The sequence below is a fragment of the Chamaea fasciata genome, unplaced genomic scaffold, assembly GCF_029207755.1.
Source record: "Chamaea fasciata isolate MVZ Bird 193981 ecotype frontalis unplaced genomic scaffold, bChaFas1.0.hap1 SCAF_3, whole genome shotgun sequence".
Lineage (NCBI taxonomy): Eukaryota > Metazoa > Chordata > Aves > Passeriformes > Sylviidae > Chamaea > Chamaea fasciata.
In genome coordinates, this window is record NW_027094088.1 from 60,408,008 (window position 1) to 60,435,826 (window position 27,819).

The 27,819-nt window shown below is 37.2% G+C and overlaps 1 protein-coding gene across 1 annotated transcript; it reads left to right on the top strand.

Moving 5' to 3' along the window:
- Positions 1-1,247: 1,247 nt before the first annotated feature.
- LOC136287521 (vesicular inhibitory amino acid transporter-like) lies at positions 1,248-27,410 on the top strand. The gene is made up of 2 exons (XM_066180304.1): positions 1,248-1,556; positions 26,259-27,410. Exons 1-2 carry the CDS (start codon positions 1,248-1,250, stop codon positions 27,408-27,410), a joined length of 1,461 nt encoding a protein of 486 aa, XP_066036401.1.
- Positions 27,411-27,819: the final 409 nt, after the last annotated feature.

Genomic DNA, 27,819 nt, shown 5'->3' on the forward strand with positions numbered 1-27,819 from the left:
GTGTCTGATTGTAAAAGACAGAACAGTGAAGGTTGTCTCCATGTTTATTTAATCCTGAGCACGTAAGAAAAAGGAGACAAGGCCTGCATGATTCATTTTGGAAATGGTCAAGTCCTGAGAGCTGCTAATGAGACTGCAGTTTATAAGTACATACAATATGGCAGAAAAGTCATTGGTTTAGAATTCTTGTTCAGAATTATGAACTTCTAAAATTGTTTTGAGAATCATGAAATTTCTTCTAATGGGAAGTACATGCTAGGGCATGCAAGGACTGTCACTGCCCTCACATGCTACAAGGTCCCCATGCCTACCTTTTATAAGTGAACACTTTTTTCAGTGTGAACAGCAGTGTTGTACCAGTTATTCAGTTGTTAGTGTAGAAAAGCTTAGCTGTTAAAACCCAGTGCTCTTTAGAAAGAAAGAGAGAAGGGGAATGTAGGGCAGGTATAGCAAATAACTAAAGAAAATGGGTATAACAATGTAACCCTACTCTCTCTCTGTTTACCTATCTTCACAAATTCCATGGGCCATGCCAAGAAGGAAGAAGATACTTTTGTAAATATTATTTTTAGGATTTTACAGTGTGAATAATCATATCATTCACATGCATAAAGTAAGTGTATCATCATACCTCTAGGTCTTTCCCCTAAATGTTGCTGGTAACAATTAAACAAGAGTTACAAACAAGCTACTTTTCTTTTTTATGCTACTTAAGCACTATTAAGAATATTTTTAAAGTTCTACTGACCTCTGTAGACACTAAAACACAGCAGAAAATTCTCACATCATGAAAAGCAAACTTGTTTACATGCATTTTCTTAGCAGTCAGTCCATCAACTCTAGTTTTTATGAAGCATTTTTTTTTTCCTTTTGGCAGAACTATTTATTTGTATTAGAAACATGCATAATTTCTGGGAAAATACTCTTGCAGCCACCTGTAGATGCTTCATGAATGACTGATCTACATAGATGCCATAGGTAAAAGGAAAAACAATTTGAATTGTAAATTGACGCTTGCAGACTACTAAATCTTGCTGCATGCTACTCTGGGCAGTATGTTGAGGACCCTGGAGATATTTCTTTAGCTGCCATTTGAAACAGGCACAAATAAATGAAACAAAGACAACAAACTACATTAATCACAGCTACACTATCAAGGCTAATCTACCAAAAGGATTGACAACGTACAACTGCTGAAAAAAATAAAGACGTAACAAAAGATTTTACTTTTTTACTTGGTATTTAGGATGGCTCACCTGAAGCAGACTTTTTCATCTCTTTTCAAATGCTTTAGGGAAACGCCATCTCTCTTTTTGGGACTGGTGAGGTGGGACAGCTGCCTAGACACCGATGAAGAACACGTGAGTTTTGCCAAAAGCGATGAACTGAACAGAGCTCACAGCGAGAACAGAGAGGAACCAGATGGACTCCTGAAATCTGAGCTTGATATTTGTCACCAGGATCCAGAATACAAGTCCCCAGCTCCCTTGCCACATGCCCAGGTCAAATTGATCACCAGCTGGGAAGCAGGATGGAATGTAACAAATGCCATTCAGGTAACCTTTTATTTCCACACTTATTCCACTCATCATTTGAAAAACCACGCCATCACTTAGCCTGCTCTATTTTGCTTAGCTGTACCATCATTTTGTGTATTCTAAAAGGTTTCTGTGAATTTATTACTCACGTATTTGAATCTTTCTGCATAACATTAGCACTCTGATAAAACAGATTTCCAAAGGAAAAACTATACATATGTTATCTGAAGTTTAAAAAGTGTTTCAATTAGGTAAAATTGAAAGTGTGGTGATTGCACCTGTTTTGGCAGTGCCGACATTATCTTTAATAAGCATATTTGAATTCAGTGACAGAGATGTTTGATGGAAATGTGAGGTAAACATCTAATAAAAAGAGGATGGTAAGAGTCAGACTGACGTCAGACATAAATTTACTGACATGTAAGTTAAACTAGAAATAAATTGAAGCACGAAGCACAAGAAGTGTAATAATACTTGTCAGTGTTAAAGAAAATAGGTTGAATAGACTGAAAGCATTTGGTACCAGTATTCTGTGTGGAGTTTGATTATCTTTCCAAATCCTTAAATTTGGCATTAAATGCTTCAGAATCTTTTTCTCACTTTTCATGATTCATTTCCTTACATAATTATATCATTACCACTAACTTTCTGTCTGACATAATAAGAAGAAAGCAGCATCCACAGACACATCTAGTCCCAGTAACTGTTGCTTAAACACTTTTTTATGCCACTTCAATTATAGAAAGATAATCCTTCCAGTGTCGCACAAGTCTGACTATGCTGGTGAACATTTGTTTACATATCCAGTTCATTCCTCAGCTCTGCAAAGGAGGAGAAAAAGGACATATTTCTAACCCTGGTGTATTTTCAAACATGAGCACCACCACATGAGACCCAGTGCAATAACAGGGCACTGTAGCATATCATACTCTGAAAGTGTTCAACTGCGAATGTGTGAAGTTCTAAAATACCCCAACTGCATTCTAGTAACACATTTTATCTTCAATCTCCCTCAGCAGCATCTAGTCAGGACAGGAGTCTGGGATGAGAGCCCATTGTCTCTGTGAGTTTTGCATTTGATTTCACCAAAGCCAAGATTTCATTCTGGAAGTCAGTTTTGTCAATATTTCCTGTATGACCTTTTGGCAAATCACATTCTCTAACCCATTGTTTTCCTTTCTGAAAAACAAAAAATAATGATGCCTCTGTAAATACATCTAGGTGCCAAAACAATTGCTAAATATTGTCCTGGACAAAATTACTATTAATTATTAATAGTACAGTTTTCAGTTAAAAAAAAAGACCGATAACACATTTTAAAACACAATCAAATGTGCAGTTGCCTATTTAAAATCAGAACAAATTCAAGCTAAATTATCCAAACATATTAGGAACTATGGTCCTAGTCAAAATTCTCAACATGCTGAGTGTTTTCTACTAAGGCTTTCATTTGGTAAAATATTTTAGAAATTAGCACTAAAAAGCAGTTGGCTACAGCTGTATTGAGGTTTCCCTCCTAAGGCAGGCTGAAGGTTGGAAAAAGCTTCCAAAACATGGAAACTCCAGTTTCATTAATAGTATAACCTGGTGCCCTAATGACACATTATTAAACTGTGTGCATGTGCGACCATGTATGGGAATCTATGTACACATATTTATATTTTTTCTGTCTCCCAGTACATGGGATTGGGAGCAAGTAATTTGGTTTAGAAACAAAGCAGAGAAAGTGAAGGGGAAAGGCAGGAGAGGAGAGAGGGGGGAATATTGAATGGGCATCTGTCAGTAGAAAATAACAGTTTGAAGAAATTTCTATGAATAGCTTTGAAAGGAAAGTCAGAGTTGTGAATAGAATGATTAAAACAATCCAAATGTTCTTGACTGGTGAAGAAAATCTTTGATTAAATGACAGTTGTTTTGCCCTACCCAGAGGAAAGGGCAGAAGTGTTTTGCATGGCAATTAGAGGTAAACATTTCAGAATTTTGAAGCACTCTGAAGAGTTATTCCAGTGAATATAATTAGTCTAAAACTGAAAATATTTTGCAATACAGTTCTATTATGGGAACGATTAAATCTTTGGTCTCTGAAATTAAATACAAGGGTTTCTCCCAGTCTTTTAAATATAAGTCTTTTCAAACAAAGAAGAAGAGATTTTTATTTTGTTCTTAACTTGAACTGAAAAAATATGCAGTTTTGGTGGTGATACTGTATGTGTAAATGATTGCTTCAGACATTTAAGTTTCCAGGGAAACATGTTTCGTATTCCAGCACTGCACAGGCAAATCAAAACCTGTGTTCAGTTAATCTGGGTGAGGACAGAAACCATAAAGCTGAGTTAATTCAAATAGGAAAATGTACAGCATCATCTGGGAGAGTGATGCAAGTTGCATTAGTTTGTATGTAGCAGTAAAAGGCCAAAATTATTTGTAATGACTTGTACAGTGGTGCTGGATAGATAAGCAAAGCAATAGTCACGAAGAAGAAGGTAGTTAAATTCTAATGTTACAGTATTTCACAGCAGAACCAAAGGACAATACAGACTATTTTCCAGTCACATGTAGTCAGATTTTTGCAAACACTATGGAGAAAACCAAACTAAAAGAAAAAGGCATTCATTATATTGTGTTGTGAAGGGGCACAAGAGAATGAAGAAAAAACTAGAGAGAAAGAGAAGTGAAATATTAGAAAGAAGTGAAATAATGGAAAGAAGTGAAATAATGTTAATCTCCCCTATAATTGATACCTGTGTGATTTATAACTGTAATTTATACCACTGTGAGTTATCTCCACTTAGGTCTTGGGAGGATCTAACACCGAAAAAAGTGTTTACCAGAAACACTTTACCAGAAAGTTTCAAGTAACCTTCAGTACTATGATGCCTGTACAATTTTTAAAATACAGGCTAATATAATGACACAAATTTTCTCAGAACATTTGGTAAAACATGATCTGTCAAATCTGACTGGAAAGCAGCGCAGCAGAAAAGGACCAAGGGGTGCTGGTCAACAGCAGCTGAACATGAGCCAGCTGTGCTCAGGTGGACAAGAGGCCAGTGGCCTTCTGGGCTGTATAAGCAATAATGTGGCCAGCAGGACCAGACCAGTGATTGTCCCTCTGTACTTGGCACGGGGGAACCACACCTCAAATCCTGTGTTCAGTTTTGGGCTCCTCACTACTAGAGGTGCTGGAGCATGTCCAGAGAAGGGCAACAGAGCTGGGGAAGGGCATGGAGCACAAGTCCTGTGAGGAGCAGCTGAGGGAGCTGGGGGTGTTTAGCCTGGAGAAAAGGAGGCTCAGAGGAGACCTTGTGACTTTCTACAACTACCTGAAAGTAAGTTGTAACTGGGTTGGGCTACCCAGGCAGCCAGTGACAGAATGAGAGTACAAAGTCTCAAGCTGTGCCAGGGGAGGTTCAGGTTGAACCTTAGGAATTATTTCTTCACTGAAAGGATTCATAAGCATTAGACCAGACTGCCGAGGGAGGCGATGGAATCACCATCCCTGAAGGTGTTCAAAAAAAAACTGCACATGGCACTTAGCGTCACGGTCTTGCTGGCAAGGTGATGATCAGACAAAGGTTGGACTTGTTGATCTTAGAGGTCTTTTCCAACTAAAATGATAGTGTGAAATCATACTGAATTTTCTCTTTGATTCAATGCATCTGACAACCTAATGTTGCCAACATTCATATCTTTCCTTTTGCAAAAAATTAGGTTGTACAAAGATTAGAAATACCTGCAGCAGGCAAAATTTTCTTGTTTCATGATCAGAGAAACACAATGGGGTGCTTGACTATTGTGAGTGCTTCTAGGAATAACAATACCTAAATTAACAATATTGATAATTATTTTTCAATGTGTCAATAATAAATTACCAATTATTGCAGTAGAAATCATAACTATTCTCATTATATTTATATTCTGTATATTATACATTAGTTTAGAAGAGACTCAAGACTTCAATAATCATAATTTTAAAACCTGAATATCCATGTATCTTTCATTGCGTGCTTTTATAGCCATATTTCTTTACTGGGTTCTTATGTAGTTCATTTTAACTTAGGTAACTGCAACTCCTAAATACTTAACAGGAAAACACACTGATGCTGAGGAACAGAATTAGCAGACATGCCTCTAAAGATATAAAGGCAAACAGCTAAACACCCCTCTCATTAAGCTTTACTGACACAAAATTTAAGCATTTTCTACATATAAATATGTACATGCTTGTGTGCTTAGAAAGCAGGTCATTAGATGTATAATGATATAAATCCTCTCATCCTGAAGCTTAAATAATTCAGTCATGTTTGGATAAATAGCCACTTGGATTTTAACTGCAGCGCTTGATCTTAAGTATTTATTTTCCATCATTAGAACAAGGGTCAATCTTTTCTTGAGCACAAAGCAGTAACTTCCTTGAATTATACATTATATATTGAAGCTGAAGACATAGGCATTGAAGCTAAAGTCATAGTCTGAACTAAATTATAGACATCTGAGAGAAACTAACTTCTGTATTTCATATCAAGATGTGGTACTGAAAACTGAAGGGAGATGCCCGATGCTGATATCTAAACAGTGACCAGAAAGTAGTTCAAGTTTACAAATGAAATGTCAAAAAATGACAACACCAAGTAAAATTCCAAGATAGTAGGACTATTGTGATGAACATAAAAATTCCAAATAGTGAATATGATTTTAGCTGAAATGCACCGGCAGTACTGGCAAATTTATTTTTCCAAGGCTTGCAACCACGAACCTTTATATCCGGAACTGCAGATCCCAAAAAAGCCTGGTGAGAGCCATCTAAATTCAGGTCTGTTTTTTCTATGATAGAATGTCACCATTATGCAATGCAATTGATAAAAGATATATTTTAGGGGAGAAGACTCTATAACTAATATTTGTGCCCTGGTTTTCCCTTCTGATTTTCTCTTGAGGGGAAAAAAAGATTCCATCACTACTTTGTATAACATTTTATTTCAGCTCAGACCCTGTGGTAGGCTTCTTTTGTGCCCATATTCATATAGTACAGAGAAGGCTGCATTCAGGATATATATCTTCTCTATTCCCAACTCTATTTCTTATCACAAAAGCTCTTTATCAAAAATGTGTTATCCTGCAACAAAGAAATAACATCTAATTCAGAGAAATCTCTTTATTTGACATATAAGCACAAGTGCAGCAGACTGGTTTTGAGTTAACCGCCATTCCCATAAATCTCATTAGACAATGCACTTCATCAGTCTGCTTTTTCCTTGGTCAGCTGCAAACACTAAAAAATGTTATGAAGATAGAACTCCTAAATGTAGAGAGGTGGCTCATCAAAAATTATTCCAGGAATAAATATTTGAATAATTCTCATGGGATGTAAGTTGTTGTTTTGTCAGTTTTGACTTTTACGTCATTTGTCACATTGTTTGGGTAATGATCAGGTGTGAGGGAGGCAGTGTTGACTGGATTTACATCAGCATAGCCTACTGTAGCTATTATGGAAATGTTAGGAGTGTCAGATCAGTTTTCTTTAGCCCCTTCATGTCAGATTTTCCATCAAGTAGAAACTGTGATATAACATAACTAGCCCACAGCATTATTCCTTGGACATACAGATAGTCCCAACATACAGACTACAGGTTGAGAAAGCATCATACTAGCTCTTGAAGCCCAAAAAAAAGTACATGGGTTACACAAGCAACAGAACAAAGTATTGCAAGTCTTAAAGCTTCTAGGTGTTAAAATGACATATTAAAATATCTTTAGAAGTTAAAGCAGTTCTTTGATCATGCTTATTCTCACTGTGTGTTCAGAATTTCATTTCTTAACAGATGAGTCACAAGACAGTTACAGTAGGTGTCTCTTTCTGTGTCTCCTTCATATATGATTCTAATAGTCTCAGTATTTTGGCTATGACTGATATACTTTATTATACAATTTATTATATTGATCTATTTTAAGCTAATTAGCATATGCAACTTTTATCTCATATGAGATGAGAAGAAAACATAAGTATAGTACTCCAAAAACTGGTCGAGTTTAATATACAACCTCAGCCTTAAATCTGAATATCTTGATTCCACTGAGTGTAAGATAGATATATTTTAAAATATTTATTCATAACTAATACCTTATTTTATATCTTTAACTGATTTTTACCTGAGTTTTACAGACATACCTGTCTAAAGTTTCATTATTTTGATAACAGTAGCCAGAAGCATTGCTAGGCTTAAAGAAATGAATAATGAATAATTTTGTTCAGAACCTTACATTTCAGGAAAGTATTATTTGACACTTGATTTTTAGCAATGTCAATTATCTAGCATTTCCAACAACTTTAGCAGAAACTCTTCTTGCTTTTTATTTTTGAAATCTGTATATTTCAGCATCTAAATTTCAAAGCCACCATATTATCTTCAATTTACTTCTAAGAGCCGTTAACTCACTTCAGTGCATAGTATACTTATCCCGGGATTGATGTTGTTTGTCACAGTCTGGTAAAGAAAGTGCTGGAGAATTTGCAAGTGGCTATTTCTCGTAAGTGAGGACTTCTTGTTGACTGTTCATTTGCCATATAAATTTGAAAATTCTTTTATCTGGAAAATCTGTTACCATTAATCTTTCAGAACAGCTATTTTATAGGTGTGTCCTCCTACATGAAGCAGCTGTTAATAGAAATTGTCTGCATGTAAAAGGACAAAAGAACTATCAAGGAAGCATACAGTAGTGCAGTAAGTAAACTGGGACAGACTAGCTCAACTCTTCTCCTTATAGTGGTACTTCTCAACAAGTAATAACATGAACTTTTCCATCAGTTGGAATTTGCAAGTTGTTTAACATGCTGCCAAATTCAGCTTGCCAGCAGATGTCCCTAGTGAGGACATAGAGTCAGAATAACAGGAGATCCCGACATAAAAAGGAGTCATAGGGCTCTTTGGGTCCAACACCTTGCTCCAGTACCTTCAAGATGCAGTGCATGGTCCTGCCTCCAACACTGACAGGATTCCTTGGATGGATGCACTGTAGGAGTCTGCCAGTATTTGAACTGTTTCATGTCTCGCTCAGCTTAAATACTTCTCCATCCGAGAGCTTTAAATCCTGTCATTATTCAAAGGCCAACTACTATCAGTGGTGTTGCTAGAGTTTAATGGACAGTGTCAAGTGACAGGGTATTATTTACATACGGATTTACATATATTTGCAAAAAGGATGTGTTCATTTCCATTTCTCCCATAACACATATGAAATAAATGGTACATGTAAGTACTTCAGAAATCTGAACATTGTGCCTCCTGCTCCCAATACTCTTTTTTTTTTGTTTTCGTTTCATCATTAGGAAACCTTCAGAACACCCTGGACATTGCCTGCTCTGGTGGTGTTAATGCCTAAAAAAAGCTTTGCGTTGGTGCACAGATAACTTAGAAGCACAAATACACACAGACACTGCACCATTCTTTTTACTTTTCACTGAAACAATTTTTTATAAGGAAAAGTCTTACATGAACTGATACATGGGGTCATGACTAGCTTCTTCTTCTCTGCGCTGCTGTCTCTAATGGGGCATGCAGTCAATGCTAGAAGTCTCTCCTGAATGTCTGCCTCATGCCTTCCTCCCTGAGGTCATTGCTTGAACCAGGCTGGGGCTCTTGGGGCTCTACAGACACAGCTGATAGACACCACGTCCTTCCCCACCTGTGAGAATGTGGGACTGAAGCAGAGTGTGTTTTCCTGGGCCAGTTCAGGTTCACATCTTATTTAGATCCCACTGCTGCATACATAAAATACTGGTCTGTCTTTCTAGCAGTCAAGCAGCTAAACAGAGCTCCTTGCCTTCTATCCAGTGTATGCCCACATCAGAATTTCTTCACTGCCTGTGTAGGTCCTTGTTCTTGCTATCATGCATGCCCATCACCTGGCATCATCTTTCAGGCCTCTTTCTACATCCTCACACTCAGACTGCATCCATGTCCTGCTTATTTTTGCTGTAAAACCACACTAGTACATAGTCTGGTTTACCAATCCACAAGGCTGAAACTGATCTGAGCACTTATAATTCCCCATGTGGGTCACAGTAACACACTTTTCCCTGACCTTTCGAAGCTCACTCCATGCATACCCACCTGGAAAGCTCATGCAGTTCCATTAACTCATGAGACCACCAGCTCTTGCAAGGAACTCTTCAACCATCAAATCAAATGTGAGCTGCTCATCTTTTCTATAATAATCTACCATTTTATTTCCTGCATCTGTTGACTTTGATCTCTCTTCTTCCCGTTAGACTTATCATTTTCAATTTGGTAAATACTTAAACAAGCATTCATCTGAACTTACATGAAGATAGTCCTCTGATACTCTTAGAAATGCCTTTTTGATGAAAATTGCGCAATTATAAGCTACATTGAAATCACCACTTGCTCTCTTGACCCACAGTACCTGGTATTGACTCAAGGTTTCCTCAACACCCCTCTCTGCTTGTATTTGTGTCCTGGTTTAGGGCAAATTTGGGAGGAAACTTCTAAAAGGGTCCCTCTAGAAAGCAGATTTAAGATGCCCCTCCCTCAACTGGTTCAGGAAAAGATTTCCTTGGAGAAAAGTGGAAATAAACTATTCAACAAGCAAAGTATTCACAAGCATAAAAAATGAATAATATTGAACAATAAAGCCTCTTGCTGTTCTGAAGAGATGGCAAATTCAGAAAGTCCTTGTCGTGGGGAGTAGCTCAGCTTGCTCAGTCTCTTATCAGTCCTTCTTGTGCTTGAAAATGCCGCGCCCCAGGCCCCGGTGGGTCACAAGTGTGAACTCCCAGTGCTCTGCTGGGTTTTCAGTCCAGAGCAGGCTGATCAGTTCCAAGAAAAAGAAAAGCCACAGTCCGGGAAACTTCTCTGCCTCAGCTAGCTAAAAATTAACTAAAAGCAGAGGAGAGCTCTCTCCTGCTGTCCATGCTGCAGACAACACAATCGGTGAGAGGGAATGTGGAGGAGTGAGGGCAGTTTCTGCAAACAAACTCCATGCTTCTTTCCTCCCTTCGCTCTTGGAACCAGCCTTCAAGGTGAAGAACTTAATATCCAGCATAAACACAACAGACATCATAAAGTCACCGTAGTACAATTTGTTTCTTGTTATCTTACCCCTGTATTTTAAATACTTTGGGGAAGAGAGCATCTTTTTGTGCTTTGTTTGCACATTGCTTTACACGATGGGATTACATTCAAGGACTTCCAGGTGCTCCAACAATGAAAACAATTTTAAAAGTGAGTCTCAAAATGTTTCCTATTTTAAAGAAACTCTTTACAGAATAATGATTGTTTAAATGTAGTCTGTGATAAATCAGGTTGACATTTGATTCAGTTTCCTCTCTTTCCTCTATAAGGAATTGATTCTCCTAGTTATTGAGAGTCACTGTAGGAACTGAGCACAAGATAAATCAGCTGAAGAATGTGATAAGAGTACCTTTAGAATATTCAGCCATAAAAATGGGCATTCCATCTTAAAAATCCAGATGGCCAAGAAAGAAAATGACAGAAATATGATATCAAAGATAAATGTATAGTGGCATTATAAAAATTATACTCTTTGAAACAATAAATGTTACCAGAAACAAAGGATGGAGTAACTGTCAGCTGCTTGAAAGCAAGGATCCCTTTATTCCATGGGAGAACCCAATGTGCCACGACTTATTGCAGAACAAGGATCTCTGGCTCCCTCAGGTGAAGGGAATAGCTGATGTATTTTGCCACTATACAGAAATCAAACTAATCTACCATACTTTTTGGTGTCATCAATCCCTGTGAGCATTTTTAACAAGTTGAATTAAAACAGATGGTGTAACTTCTCTTTCTCTTCTTTAAATTCATGGCAGGTCACATGGTATTTAAATATGCTGTTATTAGGCAGCTTTGAATTTCTGTATCTATATTTGGCTAGTTCATTGTTGTGATGTTACATTTAACAGTTAGCGTTCAAAACAAAACCTAAATTACCTATTATAATTACTCACCAGCTTTCTGTGGTTGAGATAATTTGTATACTTGTTCCTCTCCATAGCATATGCCATTGACCAGCTATCACTACTGGAAATCATTCTTCTTAAAAATGTTCTTTCTGCCCCTATTCTTAAACTTATGATGCATGCAACCTCAACAAATTTGCTTAAATAAACTAGATTGAGTCATAGAACTCCTCCCAGGATAACATGCCTCCCAAGACGGGAAGAACAGAGTAACTGGCAGCAGAAAGTAAAATATTTTGTCATATGGTATTCCTTTCCTGTTTTTTCTAAACTTCCTTCACTTCCATTAGTAAATTTGCAGCAGGAACTCTTTTTTTTTTTTTTATGAAGTAAAAGAGTGAGCCCTAGGGTTCATCAAGAAATAAAAGTTGACAAGCTCAGCACTTGCAAGTGCATTTGAAAATTTAATGCTGAAAGTAAAGGACATCTGAATTATTATAATGTGCTGGTAAAATCAGAAATAGTGATGTTTCTCTAGCAGACTTTCCATATGATAAATCTTCTTCCACACAATTCATAGATGGTTAATCTACAGTTTACTTCAGTGTATATAATTCCTGACAGCGGTAGATACACTGAAATGGTACAAGCGCTGTCTGAATGAGCAAATGGAGCTATTTGAGAAAATAAAAAGCCTTAAACACAGATTATACACAGTATTGAATATGATATATTGTAACCTCGTTTTATCACAGTAAGTTGTATAAAACATTTTACCCGCAAAGCTTAATAAAAAAAAATTGTCTTCTGTTTGTATGTCTTCTCCCTCTTCTCCCCAGATACACCATGTTTCTTGGAAGGCAATGTTTCTCTGTTCTTGGCCAGTGGCACTCGTTTTGCCATATGTACAATGCTGTGTTACTGAATAGCTAACCAAATAATGAAATTTATTATTTACTTCTCCAAAATGTAAACATATGAGTCAAAGTGAGGAAACATTCGCTTCGGCTTGTACACACAGACTGCTATCCATTTCAGTTTCTCTCAGTCCACTTCTTGAACTGACACAAATAACAGCACCAGTAGATGATATTTTGTGGTCTCTACAATGAACATTTTTTGTTGGTTTATGTTATCAGTAGCAATGCCGATTTCAGGCCTTTTTCTTTACTTTACGTGGATATTTCAATTCATGATGGGTTTTGTTGCTGTTTTCCCCTCCAGAATCATGCTTGATTCAGGCTAGTTCCTCCCTGGTAAGCAGAGAATTTTTCTTTTCAGCTTTAAAACCTTTCTAATTTAATTATTGCAGACTAAATCTGGATATTTCAGAAATGGTGAGTAGTTCTACTGAAGCTTGAAAAAATGTGGATTGCGAATAAGAATTATCTGCAATATAGACTCAATATATCTTATTTTTGTAAGGAATTTGTTTCTTTTGTTTATAAGAAGTTATCTATTTTTTTTTCTGTTACAATACTTGCTATTTCTCTCATTTTACTGTCACTCTAGAAGTTGGCACTGAAGTTTATTCTATCTCACTACATTTTGAACCTGTTCTCTTGTCACATTGTCTGCATGATTTCTGCAACTCCAGATGACATCTCCTCAGCCACCTTGAGGGTCTTGAAAATCTTCTAAGATTTAATTAGAGCCTGGAGTTTAAAATGAGTTCTCCACTCCTGCCCTTGTTGCCTTTACTTGCCTGCTGATTTTTTTCACTTTGGCTGGAAAACCAACTACTCTCAGACAGAGACAGAGCTCTTCCTTTTATATTTTTTGTTGTTGTAATCTCAGGCTAAAAATAAAATACCTGTACAAAACTATAGGCTTCCCTCTGCTCCTTGGATGGGATCTCAGAGACTCTTTATTATCTCCTAAAATGTAAAGAGCTGCCATTCCACCCCCAAAGGTTTCCTTTCCTAATCAGAAAGTTGCATAATGCATACTTTCCCTCTAGCTTTCTCCTTATTCCTGTCTTTTGCTTAGGGTTAGGTATTTTTCATATCCAGTCATTTTTCCTCCCAGCCTCTTGCCCATCATATTCTCCTACCCCTTGTTTCTACCTCATATAGTTCAGAGCCTTATGTTTTTATATTGTGCACTTTACTCAATGGCACTTTTTTGCTCTCTTCTTGCCTCCCTTGGTGCAGTCATGTTATCAAGTAACCCATCTTATTGCTCTTCCTTTGCTCTTCCAGGACACCCCACCATCTCATGGCCTTTGTAAAGGAATTCACCTGACTCTACAGATGACAGAGTGACATAGGCATCTCTGATGGAGATTCCCAAACCTGAAACAAGTGCCCTACACTGTGGGAACCAGTAGTCACCTGGTGATCCTTATTTCTGTCCATCCTTTCTAGAGTTACCAGATCCCTTCCAACTCAGATAATCTGTGATTCGGTGATTAGCTTAACTTTTTCCTACGTTTAGGAAGGAAAAGTTAGGAATCCTGTTCCTAGTAAGAGTGCATCAAAGCAAGGTAGTTTTGTCATATGTGTCTCTTCTGCTACTGTGTGCACTCATTCACTGAACGTCTGTTTTAGAGGGAAGCTGGGTGAGATTAGCCCAATTCCTAGATGCTAAGAAGTGATAATTTCCTTGGGTACCAAAGACAGTAAAGAAAGTAGTCACTTTAATAACTTCAATTATAGCCACTGAGTTTTCACCTAAAATTCATTAATTATACCTTGTGAATAAATTTTGATTTTGCTAAAACTTTGAATGTAAGAAATTAAAATTATTTAGGGGAAAGGAACAGAAACTAAATGCAACCTTGAAATCAATTTATTAAATATGAAATCACTACAGATCTCAGCACCAAAGTATAAAAAAGGAGAAATCCAATAGAGCTGAGAAGTTTTCTGTGCACTATCAGAATGACTCAGGTTAAGGAAAAAAAAACAAAACTTTTTTTTTAATATACAAAATTTTACAGCATATGCTTAGCTAGCTTTGTTTTAATAATGAAAGGAATGTTTTTAGTTCATTCCATACAGACAGCTTTTGTGTGTAAAAGTTACAAATAAACCTGAGGTCCTCATCAAGGGTCAAAAATATTCAAGGTGCCTAGTTTGTACCCTCAGCTTTTGTCTTTCCTGTGCAACTACAGAATAAGAAAATAAATTTAAAAAAATAAATTAAAAAAAGAGGAAAATCAAACAACAGAAAACACAGAAAAGGAATATTAGTTATTTTGTAACTCCAGTCCTTTTCTTCATGGATCAGTAGAGGTCAATGATCTCCATCAAAGTCTGTATGACAGAATGAGAAGTACCTCTGCAAGCAGTGATACTTAAAGTATTTTGCATCTAGAGATCTTAAAAAGATGTTTTCAATGTGTATTTTATATGTCATATGCCTGGTTTCACAATCGATAACCATATGATTTTTTTTCTTTTTATTTAAATGAGATTTTACCTAACTTTGCTTTTATGATGATTACTTACAGCATGCCATAAAACCCACTCATATTTCTTTTCTGACCTCTATTTTTATTCTTTGTTATTAATCATGCATGTTTGAGAATGTTTGTCTAATCTACTTGAAATTAGGAGAATTATTCTGCTTTGTTAAACATTAGGAATTATTGTAGGACAGAGACATCTTCATTGTGTGGGTTCATTTGCAACCTGGATTTTATCTGTATCTGTGCATGATGAAATATCAGGCAGTAAAATCAGTTGCTGTTTCTTTTATCCTATAGGTAGAAGCCTTCAGGGTTGCCACTGAAGTGGAAATGAGGTTAAGAGAGGAAAAGCAGTAGAAATTTGTTGACTATACCCAGCCTAATTGTAAACCAGCATTTTTTTCTCACATATTCCAGAGGAATGCAGTATGATTCTCTGTATCATTTTATTGATTCCCGGAGACCAAACATAATAATATTCCACTATTTCTGTCTTTCATTCAGACTATTAAGTATATTCCACCCAGGCTGGGCTCTAAGACAAATTTCTCTTTTATATACTGAACTCCATAAGTCATTATAGCTTGAGTAAGAATCCACCTAAATTTGGTAGCTAGGTGCGTGCTGAAGAATGAACAGGATAATATCAGCCATAGGAGGATTTAGTCATTTTTTATTCACAGCAAATCTTATGCTTGTGTTCAGAAAATATAACTCAGCTTCTAGTAGATGTAACCTGGTTTCTTTTTCAGCCCTCAGAGGTGAACAAGGTTTTTTTCCAATGCAAAGTTCTTTATAGTGTGGTGATGGTTTTTTCCATTTCCTCTTCAGCATTGCTTCATAAAAGTGATGGGAACTGTGGCTTGTCCCATCCAGGCAGCATTCAAGAAAACTCCTAATGAGCCAAATGCTTTCTCACTGCCTGGGTTTGAACTTTTTATGCAGTTTAATTCTTCCTTTTGTTATGTCAGTGAAAACTCAAGTAAAGTTATGTGACTCCCCACTGCCCTGCCTTGTTTGTAGTCTCCCAAAGCCCCCCTCTGCTTCCCTTCAAGTTCTTTTGGCCATGCATTCCTGGAACTCACTTGCATGTTGCTGTACTGGATGCTTGGATCACTTGCCTGCCTTCAGGTGAAATACTGGTCTATAATAACAGAAAAGAGTAAGCAGCCAGGGTGTCCGTGTTGCTCACCACAACTGACTTTCAGAATAATGTTTGTTTTAGTTTTAACTGCCTTACTTTTTTCATTTCTTTTTCCTCTTTGATACATAACACGTAATAAGAACCCTCATTCTTTTTATGAAAGCCTTCTTTCTCCTTTGGGACCAAGCAAAATAATGTTTTCTTGAAAAGTAATTTGCTTTGGAGATTTTCTTTGTGTGATTCAATTCATTCTTGCAGAGAGCTCTGGATTTATGCAAGCTAACATTTTCCATCAAACCATGAGGAATTAAGCATCAAGCATACTTTGGTTTTGGAACAAATATTTAAACCAATAGCAAAGCCTATGGGAGCAGCTGTCACATTTAATAACAGCAATTTTTTTCTCCTTATTTTCCCAGATATTTTCTTTCCTCTGTTCACTTATCTTTAGGAGATTCTTAGGACTAATATGTCCACTAAAATAAGAAAAAAATCAATGGCTTCTGTCAGTCAAATGGATGCATGCATTTTTCTGTGCAGCCCATGCAGCTTCTTTACCTGCTTACCTTATCACAGAATCTTCTGAGCAGTCTATATCTGCCTGATCATCTACTTATGGTACCTGAAGGATTGACAGGTAAGCACTTCTAAAGTTTCTGTCAGTATATAAGGCAATTGAAGGCATTAATCACAAAATAAACACCTTAGTCACTGTCCTCTCTGCTGCTGAAACAGGCTGGCACTGGCAGAGAGAAAGAATAAGAAAAATCAGGAAAAACAAGATTTCTGAGGTCTAATTCAGCCGTCCCTGAAGTTAAAGGAAGATTTTTCACTGACATTACAAGAGATGGATCTGCTCTTAAGGTCAGACAGGCCATAGACAATATTTGAAGTTTTCTGCAGAACAGCTCATAGTATTTTTGAATTTAAACTCTGCTGAGCTGTGAGCAAACTGTGAAGCAAGAGGGAAAGCAGATGAATTCTTTTCCTGACATCTGTAGAGCAGTGCTAAGAGTTTAGGTAGCCAGTCAGGGAAATGGAAGTTCTTACTGCTGAGAAGTAATAGGATATAACTGATATTGCAAATACATGATGGGATGTTCTTTGCAGCTAGAATTTAAAAATAATTACATAATACATGTTAACCTAAAATGAACAGGCAAAAGAAATGAGGGTGGCACACTATGTTAGAGAGATGATTATCTGTATTAGAGCTATTGTCGGGAAAGAAAAATTGTACTATTCTTGGTGACTTCAGTTTTAAAGATCTATGGTAGATGTATGCATTATGTAGTAAAAACATCATTGAAGTTTCTAAGGATTATAGATGATAATTATCTAACACAAAAGGTATTGAACCTAGCATAAGATAATTCTCTTTTGGGCCTCATTAAATTGGATAAAGAGGAACAAATTGGAGGATCTAATTACATTAATTATGGGAAAACAGAGGACAGTAATATATCTACTTGGTACTTCAAAAGTGAATTTTTCAAACCTGGAGAAAATTATGAGAGATAATTGATTAGGAAGAATAAATACAGACAGCCCATTGGGAAAGAAATTTTAAAGTTGTTTGACAAGAATTTATGAGATGTCCAGAAGCCACACCTCATAATTAAGAAATAGTATACCAATAGTATACCATCCTACTTCAGGAGTGAAGTGGAAGTGTCAATTAATTATTTTTTTAAAATATATGTATAGCAAAAGAGAGAAATAAAAGGTGAGAGTAATAATTATATGTTATGAACAGAAACAAAGAGAGGAAATAATGCATCTCCCAGTAATTAAGACAATAAGAAAACAATTTTTAGGAATTAGGAAAAAAAAGAAGCTAGGTTTAGTGTAAAAATTTGAAACAGAGAGAGTAATCATGGCAAAAATTAAGTATAAATGGAAGTGTATGTCTATCTATGTGATTATTATGCTTGTCTGAAGATACCATCAATAACAGCAGAACAAAGTTAAAAGGGAAGGTCTATGTTAACTACTAGGGAGAAGCATATAACTGCTTTCATTTAAAAGGAGAGGTAGAAAAACTCACCTATGGATACATGTTAAGGGAACCAAGTAGAAAATAGTATTTATAAAACATGCATATAAGACAAGCAATACTTCTGTTAAAAGTCAGAAATTTTGCCTAATATTTATGAGGGATGAGAGAAAATAATGAGGCAAAATATCTAAAACTGCATCTGTTCCAGAAGAATATAGAAGGTAAATCTATACCAAAAAATCTTTTTGTCATCACTATCCAAGATGAACACCAGGGACATTATGAGCATTAGACTGATGGCATCCCTTGTCCCCCTTGGTGCACACAAATGATCCTGGCCAAGTCACTGAGACACAGACACCAGAATATGTGGATATAGGAATGGCAAGAATTAACTTGGAAATTTTCTAATGTAAGATCACGTTCGTCTTCTCTGAGATCGCTCACTGATATTTTCCAATGCTGATTTCCTACATTACTAGATGGAGGTTCTAAGACTCTTCTTAATTCTGAAAAATAGATCCAGCTGTTCGTAAGTAGTTCCTGGAGAGAACCATGAGGACATGCTCATAGCACAGGAGAAGAGTTTGGTATTTTTTAATTTATCAGGATAGGCATTATGCTATTTTGCGTAAGACATTGAAGTCTCAGATTTTCTACACTGTGTGTGCACACTTCATTCTCAGCATGGACATCTCTGAAAGGAAATTCATTTCAGCTCTGCTAATTACCTATCTTAAGATAGGTGTGAATTTTAAATTTATGTGCCTAATTTTTCCAAACTTCGACTTAGACAATTAACTGTGGGGCAACCACATTTAAAATGGATGTTAAAATGTATCTCAATAGAATTTTGAAGGCAGAATGCCCTGCAAGTTTTCAGCTGGGAGACATAGCAAAAGACACACCTGACCAGGTAATATTCTTATTTAGTTGCTACTACATGTGGAATTTTCAGGAGATTGTGGCTATCATCCCAATATTTTAAAAACCATAGAAATTCTGACTAGTGAAACCTGGCAACAATGCTGAGAAAAATAATGAAATTGTTACTACAGGTTTTAATTGTTAGAGAATAAAAAGCTAGAAATATAATTAGTGTCAATCTTTGTGTTTCTGGAGAAAGAGTTCTTACAGTCCTTATTAAACACACTTCAAATAATTCTTTTATGACATTGTAATTTAGGCAGTGAAAGATAAATAATATATTTACGCTTTTAAAAGGAATTTTGACACATTAATACACAACATGCTGATTTAAAAATTAGTGCAACCACAGAGTACCTCTTAAATGGATTAACAACTGCCTAAGTGACAGGTTCCAAAAAAGTGTATGTATTGTCAAAGGAATGAGTTTCTAGTAGTCTTTAGAACATTACCTGGTGGAATAATCAGCATCTGGTCCAGTATTATTCAATGTAATTGGCAGTGGTTTGGAAGAAGATGCAAAATCACTGATGGTCATGGTGATGGCTGAGTGTCTTGGTTTAGGAAGACAGGTATCTGCTAGGTAAAATTACAATCAGAGGCTCTTTGGCAAAGATTTGGGAAATAGGAATAGCAGTTCTTTACTAGTATGTAATACAAAGCAAACAAACACAAAAAAACTCCCCCCCGCCACCAAACAACTACAGCATTAATGACAAACGACAACAGTACCAAGAACCTTGAGGGCTTTGTTTCACAAAACCCAGGGCAGTTTGGTTTCGGTGTCCCTGCAGGATCCTCAGAGCACCAAGCTGGAACAGTGGAAAAGTCCCGGGCTGGTAGCTGGGATGGCAGGGTGTCTCGGCAGGCAGGGGCAGGATGTCCCGGCAGCGCAGGGGGTGCAGGGTCACGCTGCAGCAAGAGGAGCAGCGCCGAAGGAGCCGAAGGCGAGGCAGAAAAGCGGCCCAGCTTCTGCTCGGCGTGCTTTGCGGCGGCTGAGATCCTCGAGGAGCGGCCGACACGCGTCTCCCGAACGCCGGAAGCAGAAAAGCACGCCGCTGCCTCAAGCTGTGTCTTTTACCTGCGTTATCTCCCCCTTCCACCTTTTGTCCATCTCTTTGTTTCAGCCAAGCACTCTCAAGTATCCAACACCCGGTCCCCTTGGCAACCCGTGGGGAAAAAATTCCCCAGAGAAAGAAGGAACAAACCCAACCCCCAACACTGAGAAAGGAAGAAGACCATGGAGGTCAACAAGCAAGTAATTTTCTTATCATGGCATGAGATTAAGGGATTTCCTATGTTTTTTAATTTATCACTAATAACGTTCCTTCTCTGTATAAATACCACAGCAACTAAGGTTTGCACCTGTTTGGGAAAATTTTTTATTTCAAATAGTGACAAATGTAAAACAACATCATTAAATATTTTGTGGAATTGTACTGAGAATCAGGGATCTAGAATTTATCTTCCAATTCTTCCAAGAAAATTCAGGTGGGACACTCTGCGGTATAGTTTCTATGACTAACCCATGTTCCTGCATGGAATCAGAAGCATAGTTGGGGAAAAGAGTCAGACTCAAATGAACCATTCCAGTGGAGTAACTACAGACGGTGAAAAAGGCAATCAGAGCTAATTTGGTAGTCTGGCATATCAGCATGTATTTTGCATATAGGAGAATTGTCCTAATGGAATAATTTTCAGGTAAATTCTTCTTCATTTCTTAATTTATTTTTCCTTGTGATTAAGTCTTAAAATGAAATAATTTTCTCTATTCTTTTTTTTTTTTTTGCATTGCTTTTTACTCCATTTAATTTCATTGTCTTTTAGCATGCCTCAACTCTGTCTATGATCTGACCGTCTTTACTTTTTAATTATCTTTCAATTTGCTTTGTTTTTCAGAATGTCATATTTCAAACAACCTATGAAACAGAATATTTTACTTGAGTCTAAAAGTTTTAAAACTGATTATTAAGGAATTTTGATTTTTTTCTGGGTGCCTGTCCATGCTCACTTTTCAATTTTTTTATATACATTTTATTCCTTGGGGAGGTGCTTGCCCTGAGGTAAAGGAGTACGATATAATACAATATAGTATCATACTGCTATAATAATAGGAGAAAGCCCATTTTTTGCATTCAGCACTGGTCCAGATGTCAAGTATTTTTAAATGAGCAGCCAGCCTTGCTTGTGTGGGAAACACACACATGTAGTTCAAATATTATAATCAAACCATCAGGAAAGTGTTTTCATGTGCATTTGTAATTTGGAATTCCTGTTCTCCTTGTTTTTTTGCAAAACCAATTGTTAGTGGGTTTGTGATTCCTGCTGACACCTGTCATGCCTGTATGCTTCTGCTTGGGGGTATTCTGACAAGGCAAAGAGCTGCTAGCTGGTTCTGACCATTTCTTTCATGCCTTCTCTTCCCTTCTCTTCCCTTCTCTTCCCTTCTCTTCCCTTCTCTTCCCTTCTCTTCCCTTCTCTTCCCTTCCCTTCCCTTCCCTTCCCTTCCCTTCCCTTCCCTTCCCTTCCCTTCCCTTCCCTTCCCTTCCCTTCCCTTCCCTTCCCTTCCCTTCCCTTCCCTTCCCTTCCCTTCCCTTCCCTTCCCTTCCCTTCCCTTCCCTTCCCTTCCCTTCCCTTCCCTTCCCTTCCCTTCCCTTCCCTTCCCTTCCCTTCCCTTCCCTTCCCTTCCCTTCCCTTCCCTTCCCTTCTCTTCTCTTCTCTTCTCTTCTCTTCTTTCTTCAAAGGCTGGCCACCGGCTGAGCCCTCAGTCATTTCTCCTGCATTGGCCCAGCTGCCTTACAGCTAAAGTCTGCTCTGGGTGTTTGACAAGGACCTCCACACTGACTGACAAAGTACAGTGCACTTCCATCCTCAGTCTAGGGAGAAAATACCCAAGTCTTGCAAACCTGTGGGACACAAGGGAAGGTGCAGCCTGCTGGGCAAGTTTGGGCTCCCTTCCCACCCAGGGTGGATGGAGTGCTGGTAAATAACACAACCACTCAGGATGCTCCACAGCAGAGGATTGTTTCAAAAACTCCATATCCTCTGTCCCCAGATGTGTGAGTGCTTTTCCTCTGTGATATTTTATTCCATAAACAGATCATCTTAAAAAAGAGCATTTTTAGAGCTAATACATTTGACTTTGCCCTAGAACAGTTGGAAATTAAACCACTCAGACTAGAACACTTCCCAGACGGAATGCTGAGGCTGAGAGTTATGAGACAATTTAGGGAAGAGGTCCTTTTGCTGCTCATTTTTAACTGATGCCTCACAGCTAAGGCCTTCTGTGCCATAATTTGGACATGAGAACACGGGATCAGTAGATTCAATGACTGCACATTCTGGGGCTAGGCTGGACAAAATGTACAATGACAAATGGTGCAAGAATTACCTGAGCCCCTTTTCCACTAGCAAGGAATCAGCAAAATATTGCCATGCTCTATCTGCATTCTCTGTTCACTCATTTCTCGTGAAAGGGACATCAACATCCTGAAAGGATTTCTTTATGGAGGAGGAATTTTCCACATAAAAGTCACTTTAGAGCCACAATGCTCTACAGTTGCTCAACAGCTGCGAGCCAGAGAATACAGACTAATGCCTGTACCTGTTATATTACCTTGACAGTAAAATAATTTATTAAAGATACCCTTTTTTTGGCTAAACTATTTAAACTTGATAATGTTAGGAAATTGTTCTAACAAAAAGTATTGCTTTGGAAAGGTAAGAATAGGAGAGCAGATACAAAATTAGTTTTGCAGTCTAGAAGTTGCATTTGTTCTTTGAGTTCTTGTGACCACCAAAAACATTTTTGGTTATTTTGTAGAACTTTTGTTATTACTACTTTTTATTTTGAATTTTAAAAAAAAGCTTCTGGAAAGGCAGAAAAAGCACTGTCCTTTCACTACAGATGTAATTACTGTATTGGCATGCTCAGTGTCCTCTCATTTCTCTTTACTAACCATGCTCTGTATCCAAAGAGCTGCAAAACCGGTTGTATCCACAATGTTTGTTTTTATTAGTAATTGACAGCTTAAGTTTACCAACCCTGGAAAAAAAGATGTCAAAGACATCAGCTGAAAGAAAAACTTGGAGTTTCTGTTGAAATGCTTGATTTAGAAATTCTGAATTCTAAACTTTGGGATGGGCAACCACTGATACATTTTATATATATATATATATATATATATATATATATATATATATATATATATATATATATATATATATATATATATATATATATATATATATATATATATATATATATATATATATATATATAATATATATATACAGGCAAAAAGATCTTTTTGTTTAATAAGGTCTGAACTCACAAAATGAAAAAAAAAAACCACAACCAAAAACCCCTGCCTCTATTATGCTGTGGTCTGTGTTAGGATCTGAATTATTTAGTATGAAAAACAGCAAGGGGATGTTAGAGGTCAGAATTATGTTATGCTCTGATTAAACTAACAATTAAGCATGGAAAAGCAGGCACCTGTGAGGAGGACTGTAAGCAGCTGTAATAAAGTCTCAGCATCTTCTGCTTTGGTTGAGGCTGAGGCTGGTTGTCCTTAACAGACTGAATTCAGCAGGGGAGAAGCCATTGTGTGAGTAAGGCCTGTGTTGACACTTACCTGCAGCTTAATTATACAGTGACCCTTAAGGTCAACAGATACTGTTGGAATGCCCAGTTCCAGATTAGACAGCAAAATAATAACACTTTGAGTATGGAACAAATGCAATAAGCTTGGTAGAAACTGAAAGGAGCTGAGAGAACATCATTGTTCTTATGTTAATATGGAAGACGACTCTGTGGCTTCATCTTGATTTTTTCTTAGACTTGGTTTATTTGTGATGCTTTTTAAACCTAGTCTGTTATGTAAATGGTCTCCAAGGATAGTTTTCATAGGAAAGAAACCAAATTCAGTTCTTTAGGGAGCTATCTAACTTTCCAGTCAGTGAAAGCTGTGATTAAAAATGGCATCATATCAAGAGCTACTGTTATGTTTGTTCTACCAGCAGCCTGGATGTAGCCAGATATCTAATCTTTTTAAGAAAATAGACTGCTTGATGGCAAAAATGGCAGAATTTTGAGCACTTATGTGAAGTTCCTGTACAAAAGAATGTTAATTACACTGCAAGGTGATTGGGTGATGAGACCTGTATTAGAATGGAGTCATCGAGTGAAGAGATTTGGGTGACTAAGCACCACAAGCTGTGTAGTTGAACGTGCCAGCTCCTGAATTAAACGATATCTGTGACTCAATAAAAACCAATGCTTTAAATGAAGTCATGGAAAACAACCAAAAAATGTATCTGGTAAATGACTTCATTATTACTTCAGTAATAATAGCTGAGGTACTTCTGTTTCAACACATAAAGGCATAGACCTTTCTAACTGAAATATATTAGTGCATGTACTTAATTCTTCCAGCTCTAATTCATTGAAAGTTGAATATACCTGCTCCAAGAGTGAAGCCTGGTGAATTAGGCAATGCTGTTCTTTCATATGATGGGTAGTCTGTTTTCCTCAATGGCTTAGAGAAAAAAAAAAAACCACTCTAATTGAGGGACCTCTTTCTCTCATGATTGATGCTCACTCCACAATCTGCCTAAAAATCCCAGCAATTTTGTGGCTAGATTAGGAGAAGAATACTTTTTATGTATCAGTTTTAGTGCTTTAAAAATGCCTATCTTCAGAGCCCTCCTTATGGATCAGGCTTGGGAGTACTTGAATCACTTAGAAGTGGGATGCTAGGTATAAGGCCTACAAAGCCAAGACAGGCACCTTCCTTCTTGATGAGCTCCGTCAGAGATGGGCTCCTAGACTGTCTTCACAGAAACTGTGTGATAGGCATTAAAACCTGAGGGAGTTGATGGAAAACATCAAAGGCAGAAGCATGCTGAAACTCTGCTTCCCCACGTGACCTTGTGATCGCAATTGTGGATGATAAAGGCTAAGATTAATATTTATACCATTAAGGTCATCTCTTCTGCTTTGGCTCCTGAAGGTCAACAGCACTACCCACTCAGGAAGTGAGAGAAGAGTGAGTCACCCCTTCCATGGGGAGGGGTTTCTGTTGAGGGTTCAATAGATTTTGCAGAGCAGATAGGGTTGCTCAGGTTTGGCCAGAAATAGAATCTAGGGGTGTGGTCCAAATCAACTTCTTCTGTCAGGCCAGAATAAAAAACATGTGCAAAAATACTCAGATTTCATCATGTCATGGGTGCAGTAAGAAATATTGAAGTAAAAATTTCTGCAGGACTACTTGTATTTCTGCATAACTGTGTTTTGTTTCCACCTTACCTTTCATCAGTTGTCATGAATAAAAATGCCTGACCAGTCTGACTCATGTGCAATTCCTAATTTCAGGTTTGTAATGTATGAAGAGAAATGTCACAAAAGCATCTTTCCTAAATTGGATGTTTTTATTAACAACTACTCTTTAAGAACTTTGTTGGTTTTGTGCTGATGGAAATGAAACCACCCAGCACAGTAATTTGTCCCTTAATACAGAGAATAAAGAAGGAAAAAGACAAAGAAATGTTCATAATGTTCTGTGAAAGTAAAATTCCTTCTTTTTTTTACCAGATAGAACAAGTAAAACTATGTTCTTTTCAAAAACTGCTTAGTGAAAAAAATGTTTTGCATATATTTTTAAATGCCTAAATATGTTTACACTGTCTAGAATCTCAGCAGTTAGAAAAATCACTTTATCAGTGGACATAGCAAGAGCAAAGGCCGCATGAGGTGGACAGAAGCTGCAGAGGAAGCACAAGCATAGTCTGATGCACTCTAATGCCATTTTCTCTCCAGAGGTCTGTTAAAAATTTTTAGAATGAAGAGAATTGTCATTACTGAATCTATCTACACTGCTATTTTTATTTGGAGTGAAACTTGTACAGATGATGCTTAATTTTACTGATACTGAACCTGTTTCATTAATATGCATGTTGACTGAATAACTAACTATGAACCTTCTAAAACGGGCTTCTAATCACATCAGTGTTAAATATTAACTAGGAAGCTGACTCTACCATTCAGTCACGTTCTCATTTTCCCAGCTTATCATTACATGTGTGTTGATAGAAGTAGTTATTTTTGCTTGTAATTTAATTTATCATAAATAAACACATTTCCCATGGTTGTTACTTAGCAGGATGGAGCAGTACTTACACCATGTAGGTAGGTGAAAGCAAAATTCAGTGGAGGATGGGTTTGGAGGTGCAACTTCTCAAAAACATTTTGTCAAAGGGATTTTGTGCTATCTTTTCTCTCTCTTTTTCCTTTTCAGGGAATATTTGTCCTAGGATTGCCATATGCTCTTCTCCACAGTGGATACAGTGGTCTACTTCTTATTGTCTTGGCTGCAGCATTATGCTGTTACACAGGCAAAATTCTAATTGCTTGCTTGTACGAAGAAAATGAAGATGGGCAACTGCTAAGAGTGAGAGACACGTATGAAGATATTGCAAATGCCTGCTGCAAAAATCTGTCTCCCAGTCTAGGTGGCATAGTTGTCAATGTGACCCAAGTAGTGGAACTGATCATGACATGTATTTTGTATCTGGTTGTTAGTGGGAACTTGCTGTCACACAGTTTTCCATATGTACCCGTGACTGAGAAAACTTGGTCTGTAATTGCATTTGTTACTCTGTTGCCTTGTGTATTTATCAGAACTCTCAAAATTGTTTCCAAACTCAGCCAACTTTGCTCTTTGGTTCATTTTGTTATCATCTTTGTCGTGATAACTTACTGTCTCACACAGATTCATCAATGGTCCTGGGCAAAATTCAGACTCTCCCTTGAGTTTGAGAACTTCTTGGTCTCTGTAGGGGTGATCATTTTCAGTTACACTTCACAAATATTTCTTCCCACACTTGAAGGTAATATGAAAAACCCAGGGGAATTTAGGTGTATGCTAAATTGGACTCACTTTTTTGCCTGTATCTTGAAAACAACCTTTGCACTTACTGCTTTCTTGACCTGGGGTGAAAAGACAAAGGAAGTTATTACTGACAACCTGCCATCATTTCTTGAAACCCTAGTGAATTTATGTCTCTTAATCAAGGCTCTTCTTTCTTACCCTTTGCCCTTTTTTGCAGCCACAGAAATTGTCTATTCTTGTATTTCTAACGACAACCATTCCAATTACAGATCTCCACTACTTGCTCTGACTGTAAGAGGCTCATTTCTCTTGTTAACTCTGTTGATGGCCACGTTCACACCACATTTTGCCCTGTTGATGGGTTTGTCAGGCAGTGTAACAGGTGCTGCTATGACTTTTCTTCTTCCTTCTCTCTTCCATTTAAAGCTTCAATGGAAAAAACTGTCTTTCTTAGAGAAATGTGCAGATATGTCTGTTTTTATTTTGGGCTTCCTTTGTAGCCTTGCAGGCATAGTTTGCTCAATAAAAGGGCTGCTTGAAGTATTTAGAGGAGTGTAAAAGATTTCCTGAAAGACAAATAAGGACCAAATCTTATAAATATTTTTACCCCGTTAGTCAGTATATATGAGATTTTGTCACGAGGTAGAATTAAGCATGTGCTTAAATGTTTGCAGATTCAAGTCTTTAACTGGAAAATTATGTATCTCTAAGCAAACTGGAAAATAACATTCCAAAACCTACAAAATTAGGCCTCTCTAAAACATTGAAAAGAAATATGTTGGAGACGGTTTAACATGAAAATAATTGTAAGTAATCCTATATGGTTTTAGTCATACATGTCATGCACAGCCTGAAATTACTACTGCAAGTGATGTCAACAATTTAACCAGAGTTCTTCGTACGGTTAGATACTGTTCAGTCTCGAAGCTATCAAAACTAGCTTACAGGATGTGAGTGAGAGAGATCA